Source organism: Desarmillaria tabescens, assembly GCF_030435595.1.
Source record: "Desarmillaria tabescens strain CCBAS 213 chromosome Unknown EV420scaffold_6, whole genome shotgun sequence".
Lineage (NCBI taxonomy): Eukaryota > Fungi > Basidiomycota > Agaricomycetes > Agaricales > Physalacriaceae > Desarmillaria > Desarmillaria tabescens.
In genome coordinates this window covers 780,242-798,655 of record NW_026848305.1, presented here as the reverse complement: position 1 = coordinate 798,655, position 18,414 = coordinate 780,242, and the positions used below count along the sequence as shown (strand labels likewise).

The following is an 18,414-nucleotide window of genomic DNA, read 5'->3' as shown; positions in this document are numbered from 1 at the left end:
ATGACAGCATGCCCACAGATTATCGAACATGGAAAAACATTTACGCCCCTATCGCCTCTCGGGACATATACATCACCAACTTTGCATATCTATGCTACCTATGCGACGTAGCACGCTGTCGGAAGTCCATCATTTACGACGACCTTGTTCCCCGACTGACCCGTACCATTACCTGTTTCGCTGATCTCCGACCAGAAAACTCTGGAGACACAGAAGCAAAAAGGGTCTACGACATTCTGATAAACCTGCCCAACGACACTGGCTTCAGAGCATTGTTTCCACTCGTCGAATTTATCTCCTTCGAACTCGTGTGGACCGGCGGTGGACGATCCACAGATGTATCAGACGTGTATGGTCTCCCCATTCATGTTCGCTGCTGCCGACACCTGTCAAAATCTGCACAAAAAGACGAGGACGCTCAGATGGAAGTATATATTTTCATCACAGACCCGGACCCTTTGTCGGCGTTGTACCGCAGAAGCTCGTCTTCCGCATTCTTCGCACTGCGCGGCGCCGGTGTCCCTGTGAGGTTGGTTTCCTCGGATTTACCATATGATCGTCGTGCTGGGGAGGGACGCATTACGTTTCCATCAAACCGCATATGTATTTCAGGTGAAGGGGGATTTCGAGGGTATCAATCGACGTTTGTGGATGGCTGCCAAGCGAGTTCATGGTTCGTGGACGGAGCCTTGTTTGAATGACTTGGCTGAAATTAGCTTCTCTAGGAATAAGGTGTCTTGCTGGGCCCTTCTATTACTGGAAATACCAGTGGTCGCAGTGGTCATTACCTGTTTTATACTCCCCTCACGCCGTATACATGTTAGAGTCGTCAAGTTCCCTTGACTTGTTGACTTCTCCCCTGGGCTGGCCTTTCAAGTTCTAGAGGCTTGTATGTATAGTAGCGTCGTCAGTGTCTATGTTACGTTTCTTTTTAGGAGCACCGACGACTAATAAGACCTACTTCCTTCTTCCTTCCTATGACCGATGTGAAACAGAGCCGCTGGATCCTGAAGAATTCGCAGCAGTTCTTTTGTATACGCTCGTCCTATACATCGTCGAGAGTCTCAACCTTTGTAACACTTCATGTCGGCGTGCTCTCGTCGGCAAGGACTACCAGGATACTTCGCAAGCATACAGCAATAGATGAATATCGCTACTGATGTTGTGTCGTCCGTCGAAGTTTCCTGGTATCATATCTGTTTCTGCGCTTTGACTTGTGTATCTCAGGTGGTCCTACACGTCTCTGTAACGCTGCGAACTTTAGGTTTTCCCTTTTCTATCAGTGTTCAGTTCAGTAGCTTAGTTCTTTAGGGCCCGTTCGTGTACACCGTTTAGACTTGACAGAGGGTTCTGGGAATGGTAAAAAAAAAAGAATCGGTCACATGGCATCACAGGATCGGGATAATTTAGATAGATGTTGATGATGTGTGTCCCAGCGACGTCAAACGATCTCAACGAAGGTGCCCGTGGATAGACAAGCCAAGCATAGCCACCAGTTTCATCCAGCGTTTGGAGTACATAAACTGGCGCTGAAAGTTCCTGAACGAAATGTCGCATTGGCAGCAAAATATTGGATACAATTCAATTCAAGTGAAGAAACTAGATGATAGAAACACGGGTAGCGCTGTTTAAAAAAATGAGGCGAAAGCTACGTCGCGGTAGCCGACGTCGCCTGCAAAGGTTGTCGCTGAAGAGCTTTCCACCCTTTCTTTAACCCTTTCGCTTCAATTATGTTGGCTGGCATACAATACACCGGGTCTAGGTCGACCAGTCCTGGGTAGCCAAGGATCGAAAGGCCTGTCGAACAGATGAGGATAACACTCCGAAACTCAATCAGTGTCTGCAGACCTGCAATGCCAAAGTGCGTATGAAACACATCTACCATGTCTCCCGGCCGATCTGCGATACCGCCTTGCTCTGGATCCTGCAGTAACATTGACCTAGAGCGGACTTTGGAGAGAGAGACAAACAGACCTGAGCAGATAGAATGAAGGCCGTCAACTTATCAGCGTCAATCCAATCTACTTTATTGAGGATTGAAAGGGACGACAAGACCCAGAAGCTGTAACAGACCTTTACCAAGGAGAATGTCGGAGATTGAGGAGGGGGTAAGGATGTAAACGACGTACGTCTTCTAATTTTTCAGGTCGTCCGTTCAGACCACCATTTGGTCGCTGACGTTCTGAAAGCCACCAAGCAAGGGTATCATGATCAACGACGTCCAATCGGTCCAGTATGGCGAGGGCGGCGAGGCATACAAACACTGATAGGAAGTTTAGCAAACTGAATGACATTTGATGGAAACAGTATATTACCCTGGGAGGCATGGCTCTCTGCTCCTGAAACACCCCCAAAACCGCCATCAAAGTTTCTGCATTGGACAACGTACGAGACGGTTTTCTCCACATCGAGGTCAGACAAACGATTCAGGAGAGACAATGCATTGACGGCGCAGTAAAGAAATCGTGTGTCGATCTCACCGAATGTATCCCCAGCAAAGACACCAGACGGCTGCTGCAATGACAGGATAACTGCACAACTTAATAACGGCACGAAAGCAGGGTTAAAGTAGCATACATTTCACTACTCGTTCGGTGTTCAATCTATCGAGAGCATCTTGTGTCACGAGTATCTGGATAGCGCTCAGAGTTGACAAAAGATGAGCGTCGTGGTCGGGATGGGCACCGAATCCTCCTGTCATCCGTTGCGATTGACGGCGTTCGAGAATCCAAATAGCCAACTGAAGACTAACCTGCCTCTTCATTCCAGCAGCTGAAGACATAATCTATCATCTCTTCTCTGTCAAGCGCGTCCTGGTGGCCCATAATGCAGAGAGCAGTGAGGCCCCAGTATATCGCGTTCATCCGGAGGTGCGCAGTAAGATGGTAGGCGAGATCATCCTTGCTCTTCAGCCAAAGTAAGAAGAGGTATTTCGATGAGGTCAGATACTGACTTTGCCTAGATTCTGGATATAAGAAACGTGTAAGGGGACGAGCAGTTCAGCCGACATGGTGAGCGGGAGAGGCAAGTTCGGTCCGGAGTGCCGGTGCTGCAAGGAAATTTTGTCTCTTGCCACGACCTGTATTTCAGTTGGCCGTCGTTATTCGCCTCTCTACCTCTTTGGACTACTCTGCATGTTTCATCAACTGATCAGGAAGCCATGGAATCGCTCGCAGTTGCACAGATACTTCTCGTCTGTGACAGAGCCGTATCAGGGTATGCGGCTGAAGTTTTCACTCGTTCTTACCTCGCTGAATTTAGTCTGTTCAGTGTGCGTCATCGGAGCCAGCCCTGCTGGATGTGAGGCAGCAGCAGCATCTGCTAGGATGGGAGCCAGGACACTATTGCTAACAAGAAGTTTGGACGATGTCGGTGAACTTTCCTGTAATCCGTCCATTGGCGGTGTTGGGGCGGGAACTCTAGTTCGCGAAGTCGACGCAATGGATGGACTGATGGCCAAGGTTGCGGGTATGTTGATGCCGGCTGTCTTTATGGAACTCGAAACTTACGTGGACTATGCGCAGACGAGTCGGGAAGCATGTTCCGATTACTGAACGCGACCAAGGGATCTGCTGTGTGGGTACGGAGTCATGACAGATTTGCAATACTAGTCCTTAACAATACTTCAACTAGGGTCCAAGGGCACAAATAGACCGTACGCTGTACAAAAGACATATGAAGAGAGGGCTCCGTCGGTACCTGGAACATCTTCGTATTCGTGTTGCCCGAGCTTCTGGTTTACTAATTGATGAGCCCAACGCTACACGTCCTTTGCCTCATGTTTCGGGAGTGAGACTTGGTCAGTTCATACGGGCTTGCGGCTTTCCCCGTGTTGACTTTCCTTAGATACTGGTGAAATTATCCACTGTTCAAAAGTCATTCTTTGTATGACAAAAGAGTACCGCATAGGTATGCATATATCCACGCCAATCCAATGGTACTCAGCAAAGCTTTTTTCCCTTCCAAGGCACTACCTTTTCTAATGGAGAGCATGATTTCGAAGGTCTGTGGAGCTCTCTTAGGGCCCTTGGGCTCCAATTCCACCAATTGCATACTATAACACAACCACGCCTTGATGGAAAGACGATCGACTTCACAAACCTGACACGCCAAGATGGCGATGTGAACCCATCGCCATTCAGCTTCCTCAATTCCGCTGTAACAAATAGCGTAGGATTCCAAGCATCTGTACCATGGTGTGTCTGACATACATCTCCGCAGGATAATCAAATACCCCGCTATATGGACACGAACAACTTCTGCAACTAATGATATCGTAAGAGAGAATATGCACCTCAGTACTCTTATTGAGGAAGCCAGAGGTGTGTTTTTTTGTTCTTTATCCTGGTGGAGTTTAGAACTCTTCTCATAGGAGTCGCAACTATTGTCCATCGTTGGAGGCCAAAAGTCTGCGATTCAGCCATAATTCTCATATCGTCTGGTTAGAACCAGAAGGTTATGACACAGGTTGTTCTCAGTCATGGTGTTACCTTCAGTCTGCTCATGATGAGACAGATGTCATATATGCTAATGGGCTTGCCTGTACTCTTCCAGAGGAGGTGCAAGAACCCATGTTGCGGACAATCCCTGGACTCGAGAACGTAACAATGATAAGCCCCGCTTATGGGATTAAGTATGATTATCTAGATCCTCGAACATTGACAGGTGCGAACCTTCACCATGGTTATATCTTTTCTAGGCTCTTAGAGCATCCTTTCCTTAGAAACACTGGAGGTGAAACATTTAAAGGTAAATACCTACGCTCTTCTAAGATTTTGTGCTCTTATACTGAGTCAATCGTAGGGCCTCTACTGTGCCGGAAAACCAACTGGCACACCTGGATACGAAGAAGCCGCTGGACAGGGAATCATCGCAGGAACCAACGCAGCACGCTTAGCACTTGGACGTGGTCCATTCCTTCTGAAAAGAGATGATAGTTTCATTGGAATGCTTACCCATGATCTCATTACGAAGGGAGTCCCAGAACCTCGTAAGGTCGTCATTACTTCCTGTCTTTCGTCTACAGAAAGGTCACAAACTTCAAGAATGGACTATGTAATGATTCTTCGACCAGACAACGCTCATATTCGTCTGACGGCAAAAGGTCGTTCCTTTGTAATAACAAATAGCATGGTGGCTGACCAACTCGTAGCTTATGGCGCTGGTATAGTTTCTCGAGGGCGAATGGAATCACACAGTCGCTTGCTGGAGAATTATAATCGTACCATAGGCATTCTGAAACATTGCATACGTACCGCCCGGGTACATTTTCCATTTCTGATCGTTTCTTCGACATTGACTTCCACTCTAAGAGTTGGCAGGACCGAGGACTTTCTGTTAAGCACAGTCGCAAGATGAAAAGGTTTGGATTACCTATACACTCTGCCAGCTTGCTTTACGTGAAACTTCCAGTGCTTTCTACATGCTGCGGTTACCTTCTGTCTCGATTGCAAGCCTCAAACCAGAATTTCCGTTCCTAAAGGATGTGGATCCAGGGCTATTGGAAATAATAGATAATGACGGTGAGTCTTTATCATATCAGATTTTCGAAGGTCATTCTTACTGTCCATAGGGAAATACGCTCCTCATTTGGAAGGGCAAAAAATTGATATGACGGCCATCGTCAAGGGACTCAATCCCAATTTGGGTTACAGTAAATTTGACGCAGCAAAGTACGGTGACTTGTAAGTCTTTGTCACTTGTAAGTAGTAGTTAGTTTTCTGATGAGTTGGACAGAGTGCGGCGAAAAGGACCAAAGACACGATCTTCTCCCCTTCGATGCTAGTCCCCGTGATTATCTGCGGTCGTTGGGCCATTTCAACGTCTTCCACTTTAGGGACTGGGAAGACTTCAAGCCTAGCTGTGTCCGCAAGTCCTGATGGATGCGGCCTTCCTCTGAATATAACGGTGTACCTTCCAAACTGGAAATTCCTCGGATACGCTTGCCAACAAACACCTTCGTTGTCGCGCTTAGACAGTCCCTATCTCTTTACTCGACTTAAATAGTGCATGCAAATATATCTTCACTATCTTTGCCTCTACGAAAAATCGGATTCCGAGTCGGAGCGAGATCTCGATTCCTGTGCAGGGAGTGTGGTTCTTTAGGCCGAGTCCGAGTCGGATATTGCCTCAATTGCTTCTTGTTCCGGCCTTACACCTGGCGTCATGTACGGCATCCCCGCAACTTTTCAAACTACTTGCTCTGGCTTGAAAATATCGGGAAGAAAGATGATGGTGGATACAATGGGCCGTATGATCCAGTTTCGCAGTGCTTGCACGGCGATTACTGTAAAACCCGTTCTGACTAAATTCGAGCCTCACACGTGTTGTATTTTTGGTCTTCCGTCCGTCCGAACGATAAGCCGTTCTCGGAGAACAAATCTAAGCACACGGACTATATAAAAGGACGACAGATGTGACAGCAGATCCCAACGTCCCTTCATCTCCCATGACAGTACAGATCATCACTCTGGACATAACTTCGGGTACGTGCGTATTTTCAGTTCAAAGGATGGTGCAACACTGAATAAGACTTTGTGAGTAGACACTATCTGTCCGTGGTGTTGTATCGGCTTTAAGCATGTCAAAGCTGCGATAAAGCAGATCAAAGAATCTGGTCTTCCGGTCGAGTTTCAATTTCAATTCCACCCCTTCATGCTTGATGCCAATCTTCCTCCGTCTCCTGGGTATAACAAGCGAGCTTGGTATGCTAGCCGACTGGGTGCATCAAGGATAAAGGCGGCCGAAGAGCAGATGATTGCACTTGGTCTTTCAGAAGGCGTCACTTTGAAGTCAGTCAACTTTTTTGGCGCAATGGAGTTACGCTCTGACGCTTATCTGTACAGCTACGATGGTCAAGTGAGCAATACTCTTGACAGTCATCGACTAGTTGCCAAGGTCAGGAAGATTGCCGGTGAAAAGGCCCAGGTCAAAGTTATGGAGGCACTTTCTTTGGCTTATCTCGAACGGGCGGATGATATTGGTAACCCTGACGTTCTGGCAACTGAAGTTGCAGCTACTGGGGTGATGACCAAGTCTGAGGTTAATTTCAGTTTTCCAACAGTGTGGAGTTCGGCTAATACTTGGATTCTTTCGACAGATCTTGGAATTTCTTGCCTCTAACGAACTCAAGTCGGAAATACTGTCTAGTATACGAGGATCACATTTGAATGGTATCTCCGGCGTGTAAGTTTCACCTTTCCCACTAACTTCAAGGCGGTTAGACCAAGCTCTTCTTGCAGACCGTATACCCTTGTCAACAAGAAATATGCCTTAACTGGTGCCCAACCAGCTTCCTCCTTTTTCAGGATCTTCAACGAGATCGCTCGTGGTCAGCGCAAGTAATCCAAGATACCATGCAACCTTCGCTGCTCGTTTGAATTCCTCGTGTCTGCCTTCTATGGGTTACTTTGGGAAGATCCAAGGATGTGATGAATCTCTCAATGGATTATATTAGGATGGAATATGCAATGAATAGATTTGTATAACTTATTCGCCAGTCGGCTAGAAATTCAGATCGGTGAATTCAGTGGATACGTCATTTAAGGCCCGATCTTGACGCATACGTCACAAAGTGGCAGACACAGGTGAACTTATTTCTTACTCATCTTTCTTACCACGACCACCATTCTTCAACCTTTCTCATTCCAAAAATGAAGGTCACTCTAAACGGAACAGTTCTTGCGGAATCGAATGATACCATTGTCGTTGAAAATAATCACTACTTCCCCCCTTCGTCTGTCAAGACGGATTTGTTCACTGATTCAAAGACCAGGTTAGTCTCATGCGTAACACTCGTTTACAATTATCTGTTGACCTCGCGAACTGAAGCTCTGTGTGCCCATGGAAAGGGTAAATCGACATCTCATGCCTCTTAGTCGCCGTCTTACCTGAAGCGACAGAACTGCTTCCTATTACAACGCTAACGTCGACGGAAAGGAAGTTAGCGATATTGCGTGGTAAGCTAGGCTTAGACTTACAGGAATACTCTTTCTTTTAGTTTCTTACAAGTTCGTTCATAGGTATTATCCTCATCCTTCGGAAAGGGCGAAGTCCATTACCGGTTATGTCGCTTTTTACAAGGTGAGTACTGAAATTTGAATGATGCTTCGCCTCTGCTATAAGAGTGTTCAGAACAGAGTCAATATGGAATGAAGCAAGAGAAGCGAACAGATTTGTACAAGTAACTTCAGACTCTACACAATTATGTACAATTGCACTCAAGAAATAAGTATAATATTGTGCGACTGAGAGACCAATGTGAAGTGATTGCTGTATTATATATGCCATACCGGTGGAATATCAATGACAACGAATAAATGAGTCGAATGCAAGATGGACAAAGGAACAGTTCATAATAATGATAAGAACAACATTGCAATTGGCTTACACCCCATGCCCTAACTTGACCGATCCGCCCTTGTTGAGGACCGACTCAGCCACCGTTTTGTCTTTGAATGTTAGAAGGTCAGTCAAAGAAGCGATTTGGTCACCCTAAAGACAACGTTAACTTGGCACAAAACAAAGATGGAATCGACCAACCTTCTGCTCTAGGATATCAACGACCTCGCGAAGATGCTGAGCGAGCATGTTCCTTTTGGGTACATCGGACACAGCGTCCATATCCTTGTATTGGTCTGCGAGTTCCACGTAGACACTGCCATGAATTAGATAAACCCCAGTGGACTACGTGGAAAAGACACGAACCTTTTGTAATGGGTAAAATCATCTTGTAACTCTCTGATTACCTTCATGAGAACAGTTTGGGGAGGAACTCCCTTCGCTGTTGGGACGCGCGGAGCTGCACTGGTTGATGGCATCGGGCGTCGGTCGCCGTCCTCAACACCTTCCGAACCTTCAGCAAAGCCCTCATCTTCATCGCTGTTATCTTCGTGATCCTCCTGTACGTTGGCTTGGAATTGCTTTGCCAAACGGCTTGGTAACCAAGACGGAGACATTGGTCTTGCATCCCTGTGATGCCCTCTTCTTCGATGACATACATTGCAAGTCCGCGCATTGTGCTCTGGAGCACTGAAGAATAAGCGCTCTAGTCTGGCACCACGAATCTGGGGGAACGGCGTTTGTGGTCCCTCATCATCATCCCTATTCGGGCGACGGGCGTGCGCCGTTGCGTGTGCAGGTGTGGGGGCAGCCGGACGTGCTACGGTTGGAGTGGGAGTACGACGACGGCGCGCGCGTAATGATGGACTAGGTGAAGAAGAGCGACTTTCGTCTGCCCAATGAGAGTTTTGGGAAGGCCGATCGAGCTCGGGAACCTCTTCAACTTGAACAGACTCTTGCTGGATGGCGGGGGAGGGAGGACGCGACGCCATGGAATTTTGTTCTGTGAATGATACCGAGCGCTCAGAACGTCGTTCTTCGACATCAGCAGATATTTGCTCCAATTCGTCCTCCTCGATGAAACCTCCAGAAGCTCCCAGATTTGTCGATCCAAGAGTTGCGTGGTCTGTTCGCATAGTCTTATCGGGAGGTGCTCCATCCGTCCTCGACGTGGAGATGGGCTCGAAATTGTCTTCCTCTTCTGCCGAACTTTCTTCTTCGATCGCTTCCTCTCCACGACTATGCTCCTCGACCACCGGTTCGTCTTGCTGTTCAATAGCAGGCTCGGCGATCACGACGCGAGATCGTGTAGCCTCGGAGGCCTCCCTGGCAGCCCTGCGCTCTTTTAAACCTTCTTCGACGACACCTCGTAATACCTCCACCTCTCCAGCGAGACGTTCAACTTCTGCACGCAACTGATTAATTTCTGCCGTTTTCTCCTTTAGGGTTCGGTGGTCAGAGTCACGCAAGTTCCTGAGCTCGGTCAAGAGCTGCTGATGTGACGCTAACTCAGCTGTTAGTCGGGAAAGATGAGAGCGAAGGCTCGTGACAAGAGCTTCGAGAGCTGTTAACAGGACGAAAGTTAGTATGAATGGATGATCTATCATCCTAATCTCACCTTTTTTCTCTTCCACTACTTCTTGATATCTGGACGTATCTTCTCTGGAGTAGGAGATATCTCTGGCCTTTGCCTTCCCTTTGCCTTTTCTCCTTCGAGCCTCCTCCAGTTCGAATTCACGTTGTTGTTGAGAGAGGAATTCTTCTCTTTGCATCAGCATAGAGCGCTCTTTGGTGACTTCGATCTTGCAAAGTTCAAGTTCATGTTCCAGTTCTCGAACGCGACGGCGAGAGACTCCATTCTCGTCTTCCAACTCACGAAGCTTAGATTGTACAGCGCTGATGGCAGATAACAAACGAGCTAGTGCATGTCAGTAAAAGAAGTATTGGCAACATTGAGACGCACCATCACTTTCTCTGGCTTCTTTGGATGCTTGATATGGATAATGTTGGTAAGCGCCCTTCACTGGTGATTCCACAGCGCTAGTCAACCCCGTCACGTCCGGAAGGTGAAGCCTACTCTTGGAGGCATGAGCGGGCGTCTGCACAGGTTGTCTCAAGGAGCTTCGACGTTGTGCAGGCTGCATAGAGCGAGACTGATCTCTGGTTAGATTTCCAGCTTCATGGTGGGTTGTGCGATCGGTAGCAGAGCTTTGATTAGGGCGGCGGCTCTGTTCAATTTCATGATCAAGCTCTTTGGTAATTACGCTGGCCATTTTAGTGAATCTAGAGCCTGATGGTGTAGGAGTTGGAGGATGAAGGCGAACATGAGGCTGATGCGGTGACGCATGAGATGGGCCCGGAACGCGCTTGGTCGCGCGGGCCTTAGGCGTAGATACATCTTTGTCGACGGTGGGAAGAGTTGGCTGGCGTCTAAGAGGAGATGGCGCGTGGCGAGCAAGGCTGTGATCCTGGGCGCCACGAGTCGAACGTGGTCGGCTTGGAGAAAAGGAAACACGACGAAGAGCATCAGATATTTTTGGACGAGATTGTTGTCCTTCAGAGTCTGACGAGGAAGAGGAAGCTGACTGAGGAGAATGTAGACGAACAGAACGAGAATTCAGAGACGGTGGGGGGACATAACCCGAAGCGAGTATACGATCCAATTCGGCGGTGTCATCGACAACAACGGGGTCAAAGCTGATTCCACCAGGTGGCTAGATCAGACGTCAGATTGAGAGATAATCCACCTACGTTGCCACGTACCGGATATCTGGATCTCGATGGGTCCATGTCAAATATACTAAGCTTACTGTCAACGCCCGCCATGATATCACGCAGTGGCCGCTCAGGGTCATATTCTGCACCACTCAGACTGACATCGCGTCGATGCCCTCTACCCCCAAGACCTGCACTGAGAGTTAGGCCACTGGCATGATGCGCTGCGGTAGACACGGTCTCGCCACCATATGGATTAATCCCTTCCTCGTCGTCGTCATCCCCAGTGCGATATGACCAAGCGTGATTGAAGTCGCTGTCGAAGTCGTCCCCCGATCTGTGGATGTAAGAGCGGAATTCTGGCAAGGACACAGGATTGGAATTGTGTCTGGGATACTCGATGCTATCGTTGTGGTTGAACTCGTCATCCTGTGACGAGAGTTGGAGAGAAAGATCTGTGCGCTGTAGGTTGTGCTCTAATTGGATCCGGTCGTGCTCGAGCTCGTCACCCCGGATAGTGAGGTCAAGAACCTGTGCTCTTGATTGCTTTTTCATGTTGTGGAACAGAGAATATGCCTTTTGCCTGGTATCGCAAGAGAGAGCAAGGCGGGAACTGAGGAGGAGGGTAAAGCCGTGGCAGACCCGGTTGAGAACAAGATCAAGGCCTTGGATGCCAAAACAAGGTATCAACGGCCTCAAACGCGTCTGTCACGTGTATCGTGTCATCCGAGGCCACGTGGGAGGGACTTCCGTGAAACCCTAACCCTAGTTTTTCTCTCTGACTTCATATGGACGATCGTCCTCACAAGCCTCACCGGCCTGCACAATCTGGCTCCAAGGCTGATAAAAAAGACAAGGGAAAGGGAAAAGAGAAGCAGCAAGGCTTTAATGAAAAAGTGCGTACCCTTACTATCCATTTTGGAATCGTATCTGAATGCTCTTCTCAGGCTTTTGCCCCGAGGTCGGGTCGTCGGGCTGACCGTCAAGGGAGACGAACCGCTGAGCGCGACCAAACACGACTACATGTTCCTCTTGTAAACCGAACACCAGACGATGAACCTCCTCCTATAATTGTCGCTATTGTAGGACCACCCGGAGTTGGCAAGACTACTCTGTTGAAAAGTCTCGTTCGTCGGTACACGAAACAGACTTTAAACGAAGCCAAGGGACCTATCACCGTTGTTAGCGGGAAGAAAAAGAGGCTCACTTTCATTGAGTGCAACAATGATCTCAATAGCATGATTGACATTGGCAAGATTGCCGACCTTGTCCTGCTCATGATTGACGGTTCTTTTGGTTTCGAAATGGTGTGTAATTTACCAATGATCCACTGCAATAGCTTATTATATACACAGGAAGCCTTTGAATTTTTGAATGTACTCCAATCGCATGGTTTCCCCAAAGTCATCGGCATACTCACACATCTTGACCTCATAAAAAAAGCTGCTACGTTGAAAGACACGAAGAAAGCGCTGAAAAAGCGGTTCTGGACAGAGATATACCAGGGTGCAAAATTGTTCTACTTGTCCGGTGTCTTGAACGGTAGATATCCCGATAGCGAGATTCTCAATCTTTCTCGGTTCATCAGCGTCATGAAATTCCGCCCTTTAGTCTTCCGTAACGCCCACCCCTATCTTCTCGCCGACCGAATTGAAGACCTTACTCCCCGTGAGCAAGTGCGAACTTCGAAAGGGAAATGTGATCGGGCAGTCACAGTGTATGGGTACGTGCGCGGTACCAACCTCCGGATGGGCACAAAAGTGCATATACCAGGCGTTGGAGATTTGGACATGAAGAGCGTTTCTATCCTGGGTGACCCATGTCCAATGCCAGACGCTGACTCCGAAAAACGACGGAAACTTAGCGAAAAGAAGAAGCTTCTGGTACACGCTCCTATGAGTGATGTTGGAGGCGTAATGTATGACAAAGATGCTGTTTATATCAATGTTCCTGGAAGTTTTACACGGGGCAATACCGATGGTGAGTTCACTCCTATCTTATCTTTCACCAAGTAAATTCATGGAATATATAGTTCTGCAGGGCGAGGGAGAACAAATGGTGATGGACTTGCAAGATGCCAGCGCAACTCTTGAAGACGCTGTTGCTCAAAGCCAGATTCGTCTATTTGGATCTTCGTCGAAGCATCTTGCGGTGGATGTTGCTGCTGATCAGGATGATGACGAAGGCACTGAGGGTTCTGAAGAAGAAGAAGATAGTGGTGACGACATGGCTAGCGATGACGATGAAGTGCAGGACATCTCGCAGGATCCTAGGAATACCGGACGCGTATCAATGCGTACGGTTGCGCGTAGCCTTCCTACTTCTAACAAGAAAAGCCACGGAGGTGTTGAATATGCGGATAGCGATTCAGATCTAGGGGAAGAGGAAGAAGATGAATTGGGAACTTCAGGAAAACGGGTCAGGCTTGAGCACGAAGCACATGATCATGACATTCCAAGCGATGATGACGAAATGGATGAGGAAGAGGAAGACGACGTTCCAAAGTGGAAGGAAAATCTCCTCGCCAGGGCCAAGGAAACGCTTTCCAAGGGGGGACGACGGAAAGATTGGACGAAGCTCATTTATTCTAGCTCACTGACTCCTCGAGAAATACTTCATGGCGATTCGTCTCCTGCTCAGGAAGAAGAAGCTGAGGAAGACGATGACGACTTCTTCAAGCTGAACAAGCCGGACCCTACGTCTATGGACGAAGAGATGGACAAGACCAAGTGTAATGCTCAGTCCGATGATCTAGATCGTTGGAAAGAAGAGGACATCTTAGACTCCATTCGCGGATTGTTCATCACTGGCGGGGCAAGCCAAGAAGACGACGGAGGAGATGAAGGGTATGAGGATTCACATGGAGAACTGGACGATGACGAGCCAAATGAAGATGATGAACCATCTGCCTCGAAAGCGGAGTCTTCGCGAGCAGCCGCGCTTGCCGCAAAGAAGGAAGCTCTGAAGCGCAAATTTGATGAGCAATATGACGACCCGGAATCATCAAAACTCGATTTCTACGACGAGAAGAAGGAGGAGATGGCAAGGCAACTCCAGCTCAATAAAGCAGAGTTCGAAGGAGTCAGCGCAGAGTCACGGGCACTGGTCGAGGGTTATCGGCCTGGTGCTTATGTTCGCATCGAATTGGCAAGCGTACCGTGCGAGATGATCGAACACTTTGATCCCTCGTATCCCATCGTTGTAGGCGGTTTGCTGCCAGCTGAAGAAAGGTTTGGATTCGTTCAAGTCAGGCTTAAACGCCATCGATGGTTCGTTAAAACCCTCAAGACCAACGACCCTCTCATTTTCTCCGTCGGTTGGCGTCGCTTCCAAACTATCCCCATATATTCTCTCGACGATCATTCCATTCGAATGCGTATGCTCAAGTATACTCCAGAGCATATGCATTGTTATGCGACATTCTACGGCCCGGTATCTCTTCCCAATACGGGCTTCTGCGCATTTAATTCTTTGGCTGGGGAAACATCAGGGTTCAGAGTATCGGCCACAGGCGTCGTCCTCGATATCGACCGTTCGGTCAAGATCGTCAAGAAGATCAAACTGACCGGTGTCCCATTCAAGATCTACAAGAACACAGCCTTCATTAAAGACATGTTCAATTCGGCTCTCGAAGTGGCCAAATTCGAGGGTACCAACATCAGGACTGTCTCTGGTATTCGAGGTCAAGTAAAGAAGGCACTTTCCAAACCCGAGGGCACGTTCCGAGCTACATTTGAAGACAAAATCCTCAAGAGCGGTACGTAGAAATCGATGTTATGAAAATTCTCTGCTGAGCTTTTGCTTCAGACATCGTGTTCTTGCGAGCATGGTATTCAATACAGCCTAGGAAATATTACAACCCAGTCACATCATTACTGTTGTCGGATAAGGCACATTGGTCCGGTATGCGCCTTACGGGCCAGATACGTCGAGATGAAGGTCTTCAGACGCCATTAAACCCTAACTCCAAATATCGAAAGATCGAGAGACCGGCCCGGCGATTCAATCCTCTTATTGTCCCGAAGAAATTGCAAGCAGCACTTCCCTATGCTTCAAAACCCAAGAAAATGAGCAGCCAGCGGAAGCAAACGTATCTGCAGAAACGGGCTGTCGTCACGGAGCCAGAGGAACGAAAAGCTGTGGCTCTGCTGCAGCAGATGCGTGCTCTACGGAAGGACCAGGTGGCGAGGAGAAAGAATAAGAAGACTGAGAAGAAGGCTATCCATCAGAAGAAGGTTGAGAAAGAGGAGGCCAGAAGGAACGAAAAGGAGAAAGAGAAGCGGAAGGAACACATGCGGGTGGCCGGTCAAAAATCTAAAAGACAGGCAGATCTGGAAGAGGGTCGATCAAGGAAACGTCGCAAAACTTAATGTTTCGCTTTCCTTTCGATGTTTCTTTCTACTTACATACTTGTTACATCAGTTATATTATGAAGACCAGGTCCTGAATGATCGGACTGTCCACTTGAGAAACACTATCGTGTTGGCTCAAACAAAATCAGATCCACGGGGGTAATCCCTTCCTATCTGGTGGAAAGCTTGCTCACACCATGATAGGTAAGTGCCGCTTTAATCCTGCCTGCCTTTTGCTCTCTTCCTTCGATTTTGTGATAAGAACTGGGTCCTCTGGAGGTATAAATCGGAAATAAGTCGGGTTCAAATCTTGTCCTATCGCTCGGTTGCCGGCTTTCGTCCTTCGCCACTATAGCAATTAAGAACAAGTACGTACCCTCTGATGTTCCTTGCGATCTGACCCTGTACCTAATCCTGGAATATATATTGGGAGCTGGGAGCTTCGGCAAACCTCACGGATTCGGATCTGCTACGTGCTAAGCCATGTCCCGTTTTCTCCACCGACTAAATGAAGCAGTCAAGCTGCATGGCGACGAAGAAAAGCATGAGAAGACTGATTCTTGGTGCAATCGGGACTTAGTGCCTATGCCTCCTAGTCGGCGCACATGGGGGCTTATGGAGTACTATGGCTACTGGTCACTGTGTTCTTTGAACGTATGTTCTGGATTTTCTCTTGCACATTCGCCGATAGATGTTCAACTATCATGGCTAGGTCTCGACATGGCAAATTCCCAACACTTATCTCACAGCCGGACTATCGGTAGGCCAATCCATGGGCGTTACAATAATTTCCTCTTTTGTCATTGGATTTTTCTCTACTGTCATCGCTTGGTGCGGTCTTCGTTGGCACATTGGATTCACGATTCAAAATCGGTACGTCATTCTAGATTTAGATTATATTCACGCCAGCACCTGATCCAGCTACGGAAAGGTACTCATGGGGCATGCGGGGGAGTTATCTGCCGCTTTTGCAGCGAGTATTGCTCAACTTTATTTGGAACGCCATTCAATGCTGGAACGGTGGTAAGCTGGTAAATGTCTGCATTACTGCGGTTATGCCAAAGTTTGCAAACTTGCCGAATCGTATGCTTTATTACGTTCTTATTCATTCTGATAATTATTAACTCGCTTCTCTAGACTTACCAGCTGACTTCCCGGCCACGGCGTCGGATATGGTGGGGTTCTTCATCTTTTGGCTCTGTTCCCTGCCGTTTTTGTATCTGCCCCCGGAGAAATTTCGCCGGCCCTTCCAAATTACCAGTGTATACTGTGCGACTGGAATGATATGCATGCGTGCGTAATTAATTAGTCAAAGGCTTCATCATCTGGTAGCTGGAAACTGATTCCAATACTAATTAGTGATATGGTCCTTGTCAGTAGCCAAAGGCGTGGGTCCAGTATTCTATTCTCCACAGGCTACTAGTTCTTCATCATGGTCCGTCTCATGGATTATCATGAGCTGCATCAATTCCGGTGTGGGTAGCGTGGCTGCAGGTATGACCAATGGCTCGGATTTCTCTCGATACAGCAAGTCGAGATGGGGTTATGTTTGGGGTTCGAATTCCAGTTTATTCATAACTGCAACTTTGGTCAGTTTTGTTGGCCTTACGGTTACGTCTGCGTGTCAGCAGATCTATGGTGAACTCTACTGGAATCCTCCCGACCTCCTTATGCGAATGATGGACTCTGGACAAGGAAGCAGTAAAGCAAGGGCTGGCGTATTCTTCCTTTCGCTTGGCTTCGCTTTGACGGTAAGCCTTACAACATGATGAAAGCCATTCGTCCTCCAATTGGTTACTTAATGGTAATTAGTCTGGATTTCAGAACATTTGTGGTAACGCTGTGGCTGGAGGCGTAGATCTTTCGGGCGTGTTTCCTCGCTACATTAACATCCGCCGAGGAGCTGTTATTACCTTCGTTGCTGCATGGATATGCCAACCCTGGCAGCTCATCAATCGAGCCGACACATTTCTTAGTGTCCTCTCTTCCTTCTCAGTTTTCCTTGCGCCGGTGATGGGAATCAGTGAGCCCGCCCAAACAAATACGAATGTACTAGTTCTAACATGTTGATCTAAAGTGTGCTGTGACTACTACGTGCTCAGAAGAATGCGGGTCAAGCTGAGGTATATTTGTCTGGATATGAGCTGGTATGGCCAGTACGTCACTAACTTTGGACCCGCAGCGACCTTTATGATCTCCATGGTTCATACTATTATACTTGGAGTTTCAATCTTAGGACTATCCCTGTGTGGCTGGCTGGTTGGGCCCCAACAGTTGGTGGACTGAGTTACGTTGCGAGCGGAGACGAAAGTGGTCCCAGAGCATTGTACCAGATGTATTATTGCTCATTCTTCATAGGTAAGTATGGTATGATCGGCCACTTCAGTATGTTGTCTCATCCGGTTTCTCACAAAGGGTTTGGTATTGCATTTATCCTATTCTATATCGTCAACACGATCTTCCCCCCTGGAAACTTGGGAGAGATCGACGAGATCGATTACTTTGGGACATTCACACCGGAGGAGGCACGGAAACTGGGCATTGTTCCTCATGTAGCGGGAAGCGTTGCTTCAGACGCTGCTTCTGTTGAGAAAGAAGGGGACTTGGCCGTTCTCGGAGTGAGTGAAGTAAAGTCTAACGTGGCAGATCATGCACTTTAGAATGCTTTATTTAAATAATTTTTAGATGCAATATTTTCCATGTGTTCGTACATACCTACCTAACTTTCTCATATGTAACCTGACAGCGAAATTCACTGACCAGCAAAGGTCCCCATATCAAACTTTCATGTAGTGTTAGTCTCGGTCTCATCTATGACGCTCGTGCTTCACTGATGCCAAGACATCGCACTGACAGCGTCGCTAGAACCTACCCTGCAACATCTTTCGTTGAAATTTTTAGAAAATGCTCTTTACTACGGTTTGAAACGGAGGAACAATGGAGTAAGCCACAGTGCATTATTTTTCAGCAGACTGACTTTCTGCCAGGAGAAGCAGGAGAAACCCAG

The 18,414-nt window shown here is 47.8% G+C and overlaps 7 protein-coding genes across 7 annotated transcripts; 5 read left to right on the top strand and 2 right to left on the bottom strand.

Annotated features, from left to right (window-relative positions):
* Positions 1-20: 20 nt before the first annotated feature.
* Positions 21-957, top strand: EV420DRAFT_1516576 (uncharacterized protein; the record flags this gene model as incomplete). Its single annotated transcript, XM_060471950.1, has 3 exons — positions 21-529; positions 573-673; positions 726-957. Coding segments are annotated over 3 exons (768 nt in total), but the record flags the coding sequence as incomplete, so codon positions are not given.
* A 571-nt stretch (positions 958-1,528) lies between these two features.
* On the bottom strand, positions 1,529-3,029 carry EV420DRAFT_1516569 (terpenoid cyclases/protein prenyltransferase alpha-alpha toroid). Its single transcript, XM_060471949.1, has 8 exons — positions 2,954-3,029; positions 2,753-2,906; positions 2,578-2,694; positions 2,316-2,531; positions 2,130-2,263; positions 1,975-2,073; positions 1,849-1,924; positions 1,529-1,797 (listed from the first exon to the last, which is right to left on the bottom strand). The coding sequence occupies exons 1-8, from the start codon at positions 3,008-3,010 to the stop codon at positions 1,649-1,651; spliced, it is 1,002 nt and encodes a 333-aa protein (XP_060335600.1). The 5' UTR covers positions 3,011-3,029; the 3' UTR covers positions 1,529-1,648.
* Positions 3,030-3,055: 26 nt separating this feature from the next.
* On the top strand, positions 3,056-6,049 carry EV420DRAFT_1516564 (glucose inhibited division protein A-domain-containing protein). Its single transcript, XM_060471948.1, has 14 exons — positions 3,056-3,216; positions 3,271-3,468; positions 3,525-3,580; positions 3,634-3,799; positions 3,847-3,909; positions 3,968-4,196; positions 4,222-4,322; positions 4,447-4,665; positions 4,773-4,777; positions 4,804-5,104; positions 5,153-5,262; positions 5,363-5,522; positions 5,573-5,684; positions 5,737-6,049. The coding sequence occupies exons 1-14, from the start codon at positions 3,135-3,137 to the stop codon at positions 5,783-5,785; spliced, it is 1,851 nt and encodes a 616-aa protein (XP_060335599.1). The 5' UTR covers positions 3,056-3,134; the 3' UTR covers positions 5,786-6,049.
* Positions 6,050-6,448: 399 nt separating this feature from the next.
* On the top strand, positions 6,449-7,550 carry EV420DRAFT_1725350 (thioredoxin-like protein; the record flags this gene model as incomplete). The annotated part of the gene is made up of 5 exons (XM_060479818.1): positions 6,449-6,485; positions 6,545-6,791; positions 6,846-7,041; positions 7,100-7,185; positions 7,242-7,550. 5 exons carry the CDS (start codon positions 6,449-6,451, stop codon positions 7,342-7,344), a joined length of 669 nt encoding a protein of 222 aa, XP_060335598.1. The 3' UTR covers positions 7,345-7,550.
* An 835-nt stretch (positions 7,551-8,385) lies between these two features.
* EV420DRAFT_1475939 (uncharacterized protein) lies at positions 8,386-11,610 on the bottom strand (the record flags this gene model as incomplete). Its single annotated transcript, XM_060469301.1, has 6 exons — positions 8,386-8,493; positions 8,542-8,656; positions 8,707-9,904; positions 9,959-10,258; positions 10,304-11,054; positions 11,104-11,610. The coding sequence occupies 6 exons, from the start codon at positions 11,608-11,610 to the stop codon at positions 8,386-8,388; spliced, it is 2,979 nt and encodes a 992-aa protein (XP_060335597.1).
* Positions 11,611-11,843: 233 nt separating this feature from the next.
* On the top strand, positions 11,844-15,425 carry EV420DRAFT_1638032 (GTP binding protein; the record flags this gene model as incomplete). The annotated part of the gene is made up of 5 exons (XM_060476786.1): positions 11,844-11,951; positions 12,003-12,362; positions 12,411-13,035; positions 13,088-14,812; positions 14,863-15,425. The coding sequence occupies 5 exons, from the start codon at positions 11,844-11,846 to the stop codon at positions 15,423-15,425; spliced, it is 3,381 nt and encodes a 1,126-aa protein (XP_060335596.1).
* Positions 15,426-15,890: 465 nt separating this feature from the next.
* EV420DRAFT_1263390 (permease for cytosine/purines, uracil, thiamine, allantoin-domain-containing protein) lies at positions 15,891-18,067 on the top strand (the record flags this gene model as incomplete). The annotated part of the gene is made up of 9 exons (XM_060467168.1): positions 15,891-16,061; positions 16,120-16,280; positions 16,339-16,490; positions 16,545-16,700; positions 16,767-17,158; positions 17,220-17,430; positions 17,485-17,530; positions 17,590-17,765; positions 17,823-18,067. 9 exons carry the CDS (start codon positions 15,891-15,893, stop codon positions 18,065-18,067), a joined length of 1,710 nt encoding a protein of 569 aa, XP_060335595.1.
* Between the last annotated feature and the right edge of the window lie 347 nt (positions 18,068-18,414).

What these genes read in the sequence shown, in the direction of transcription:
- EV420DRAFT_1516569 (XM_060471949.1), bottom strand. Translation starts at nt 3,010, where the DNA reads ATGTCGGCTGAACTGCTCGTCCCCTTACACGTTTCTTATATCCAGAAT. An exon ending in CACCGAACGAGTAGTGAAAT is followed by an intron (nt 2,532 to 2,577) that starts GTATGCTACTTT and finishes TAAGTTGTGCAG; the next exon opens with TTATCCTGTCATTGCAGCAG. An exon ending in GACCTGAAAAATTAGAAGAC is followed by an intron (nt 2,074 to 2,129) that starts GTACGTCGTTTA and finishes TCCTTGGTAAAG; the next exon opens with GTCTGTTACAGCTTCTGGGT.
- EV420DRAFT_1516564 (XM_060471948.1), top strand. Translation starts at nt 3,135, where the DNA reads ATGTTTCATCAACTGATCAGGAAGCCATGGAATCGCTCGCAGTTGCAC. An exon ending in CCAAGGGATCTGCTGTGTGG is followed by an intron (nt 3,581 to 3,633) that starts GTACGGAGTCAT and finishes TACTTCAACTAG; the next exon opens with GGTCCAAGGGCACAAATAGA. An exon ending in TTCCAAGCATCTGTACCATG is followed by an intron (nt 4,197 to 4,221) that starts GTGTGTCTGACA and finishes ACATCTCCGCAG; the next exon opens with GATAATCAAATACCCCGCTA.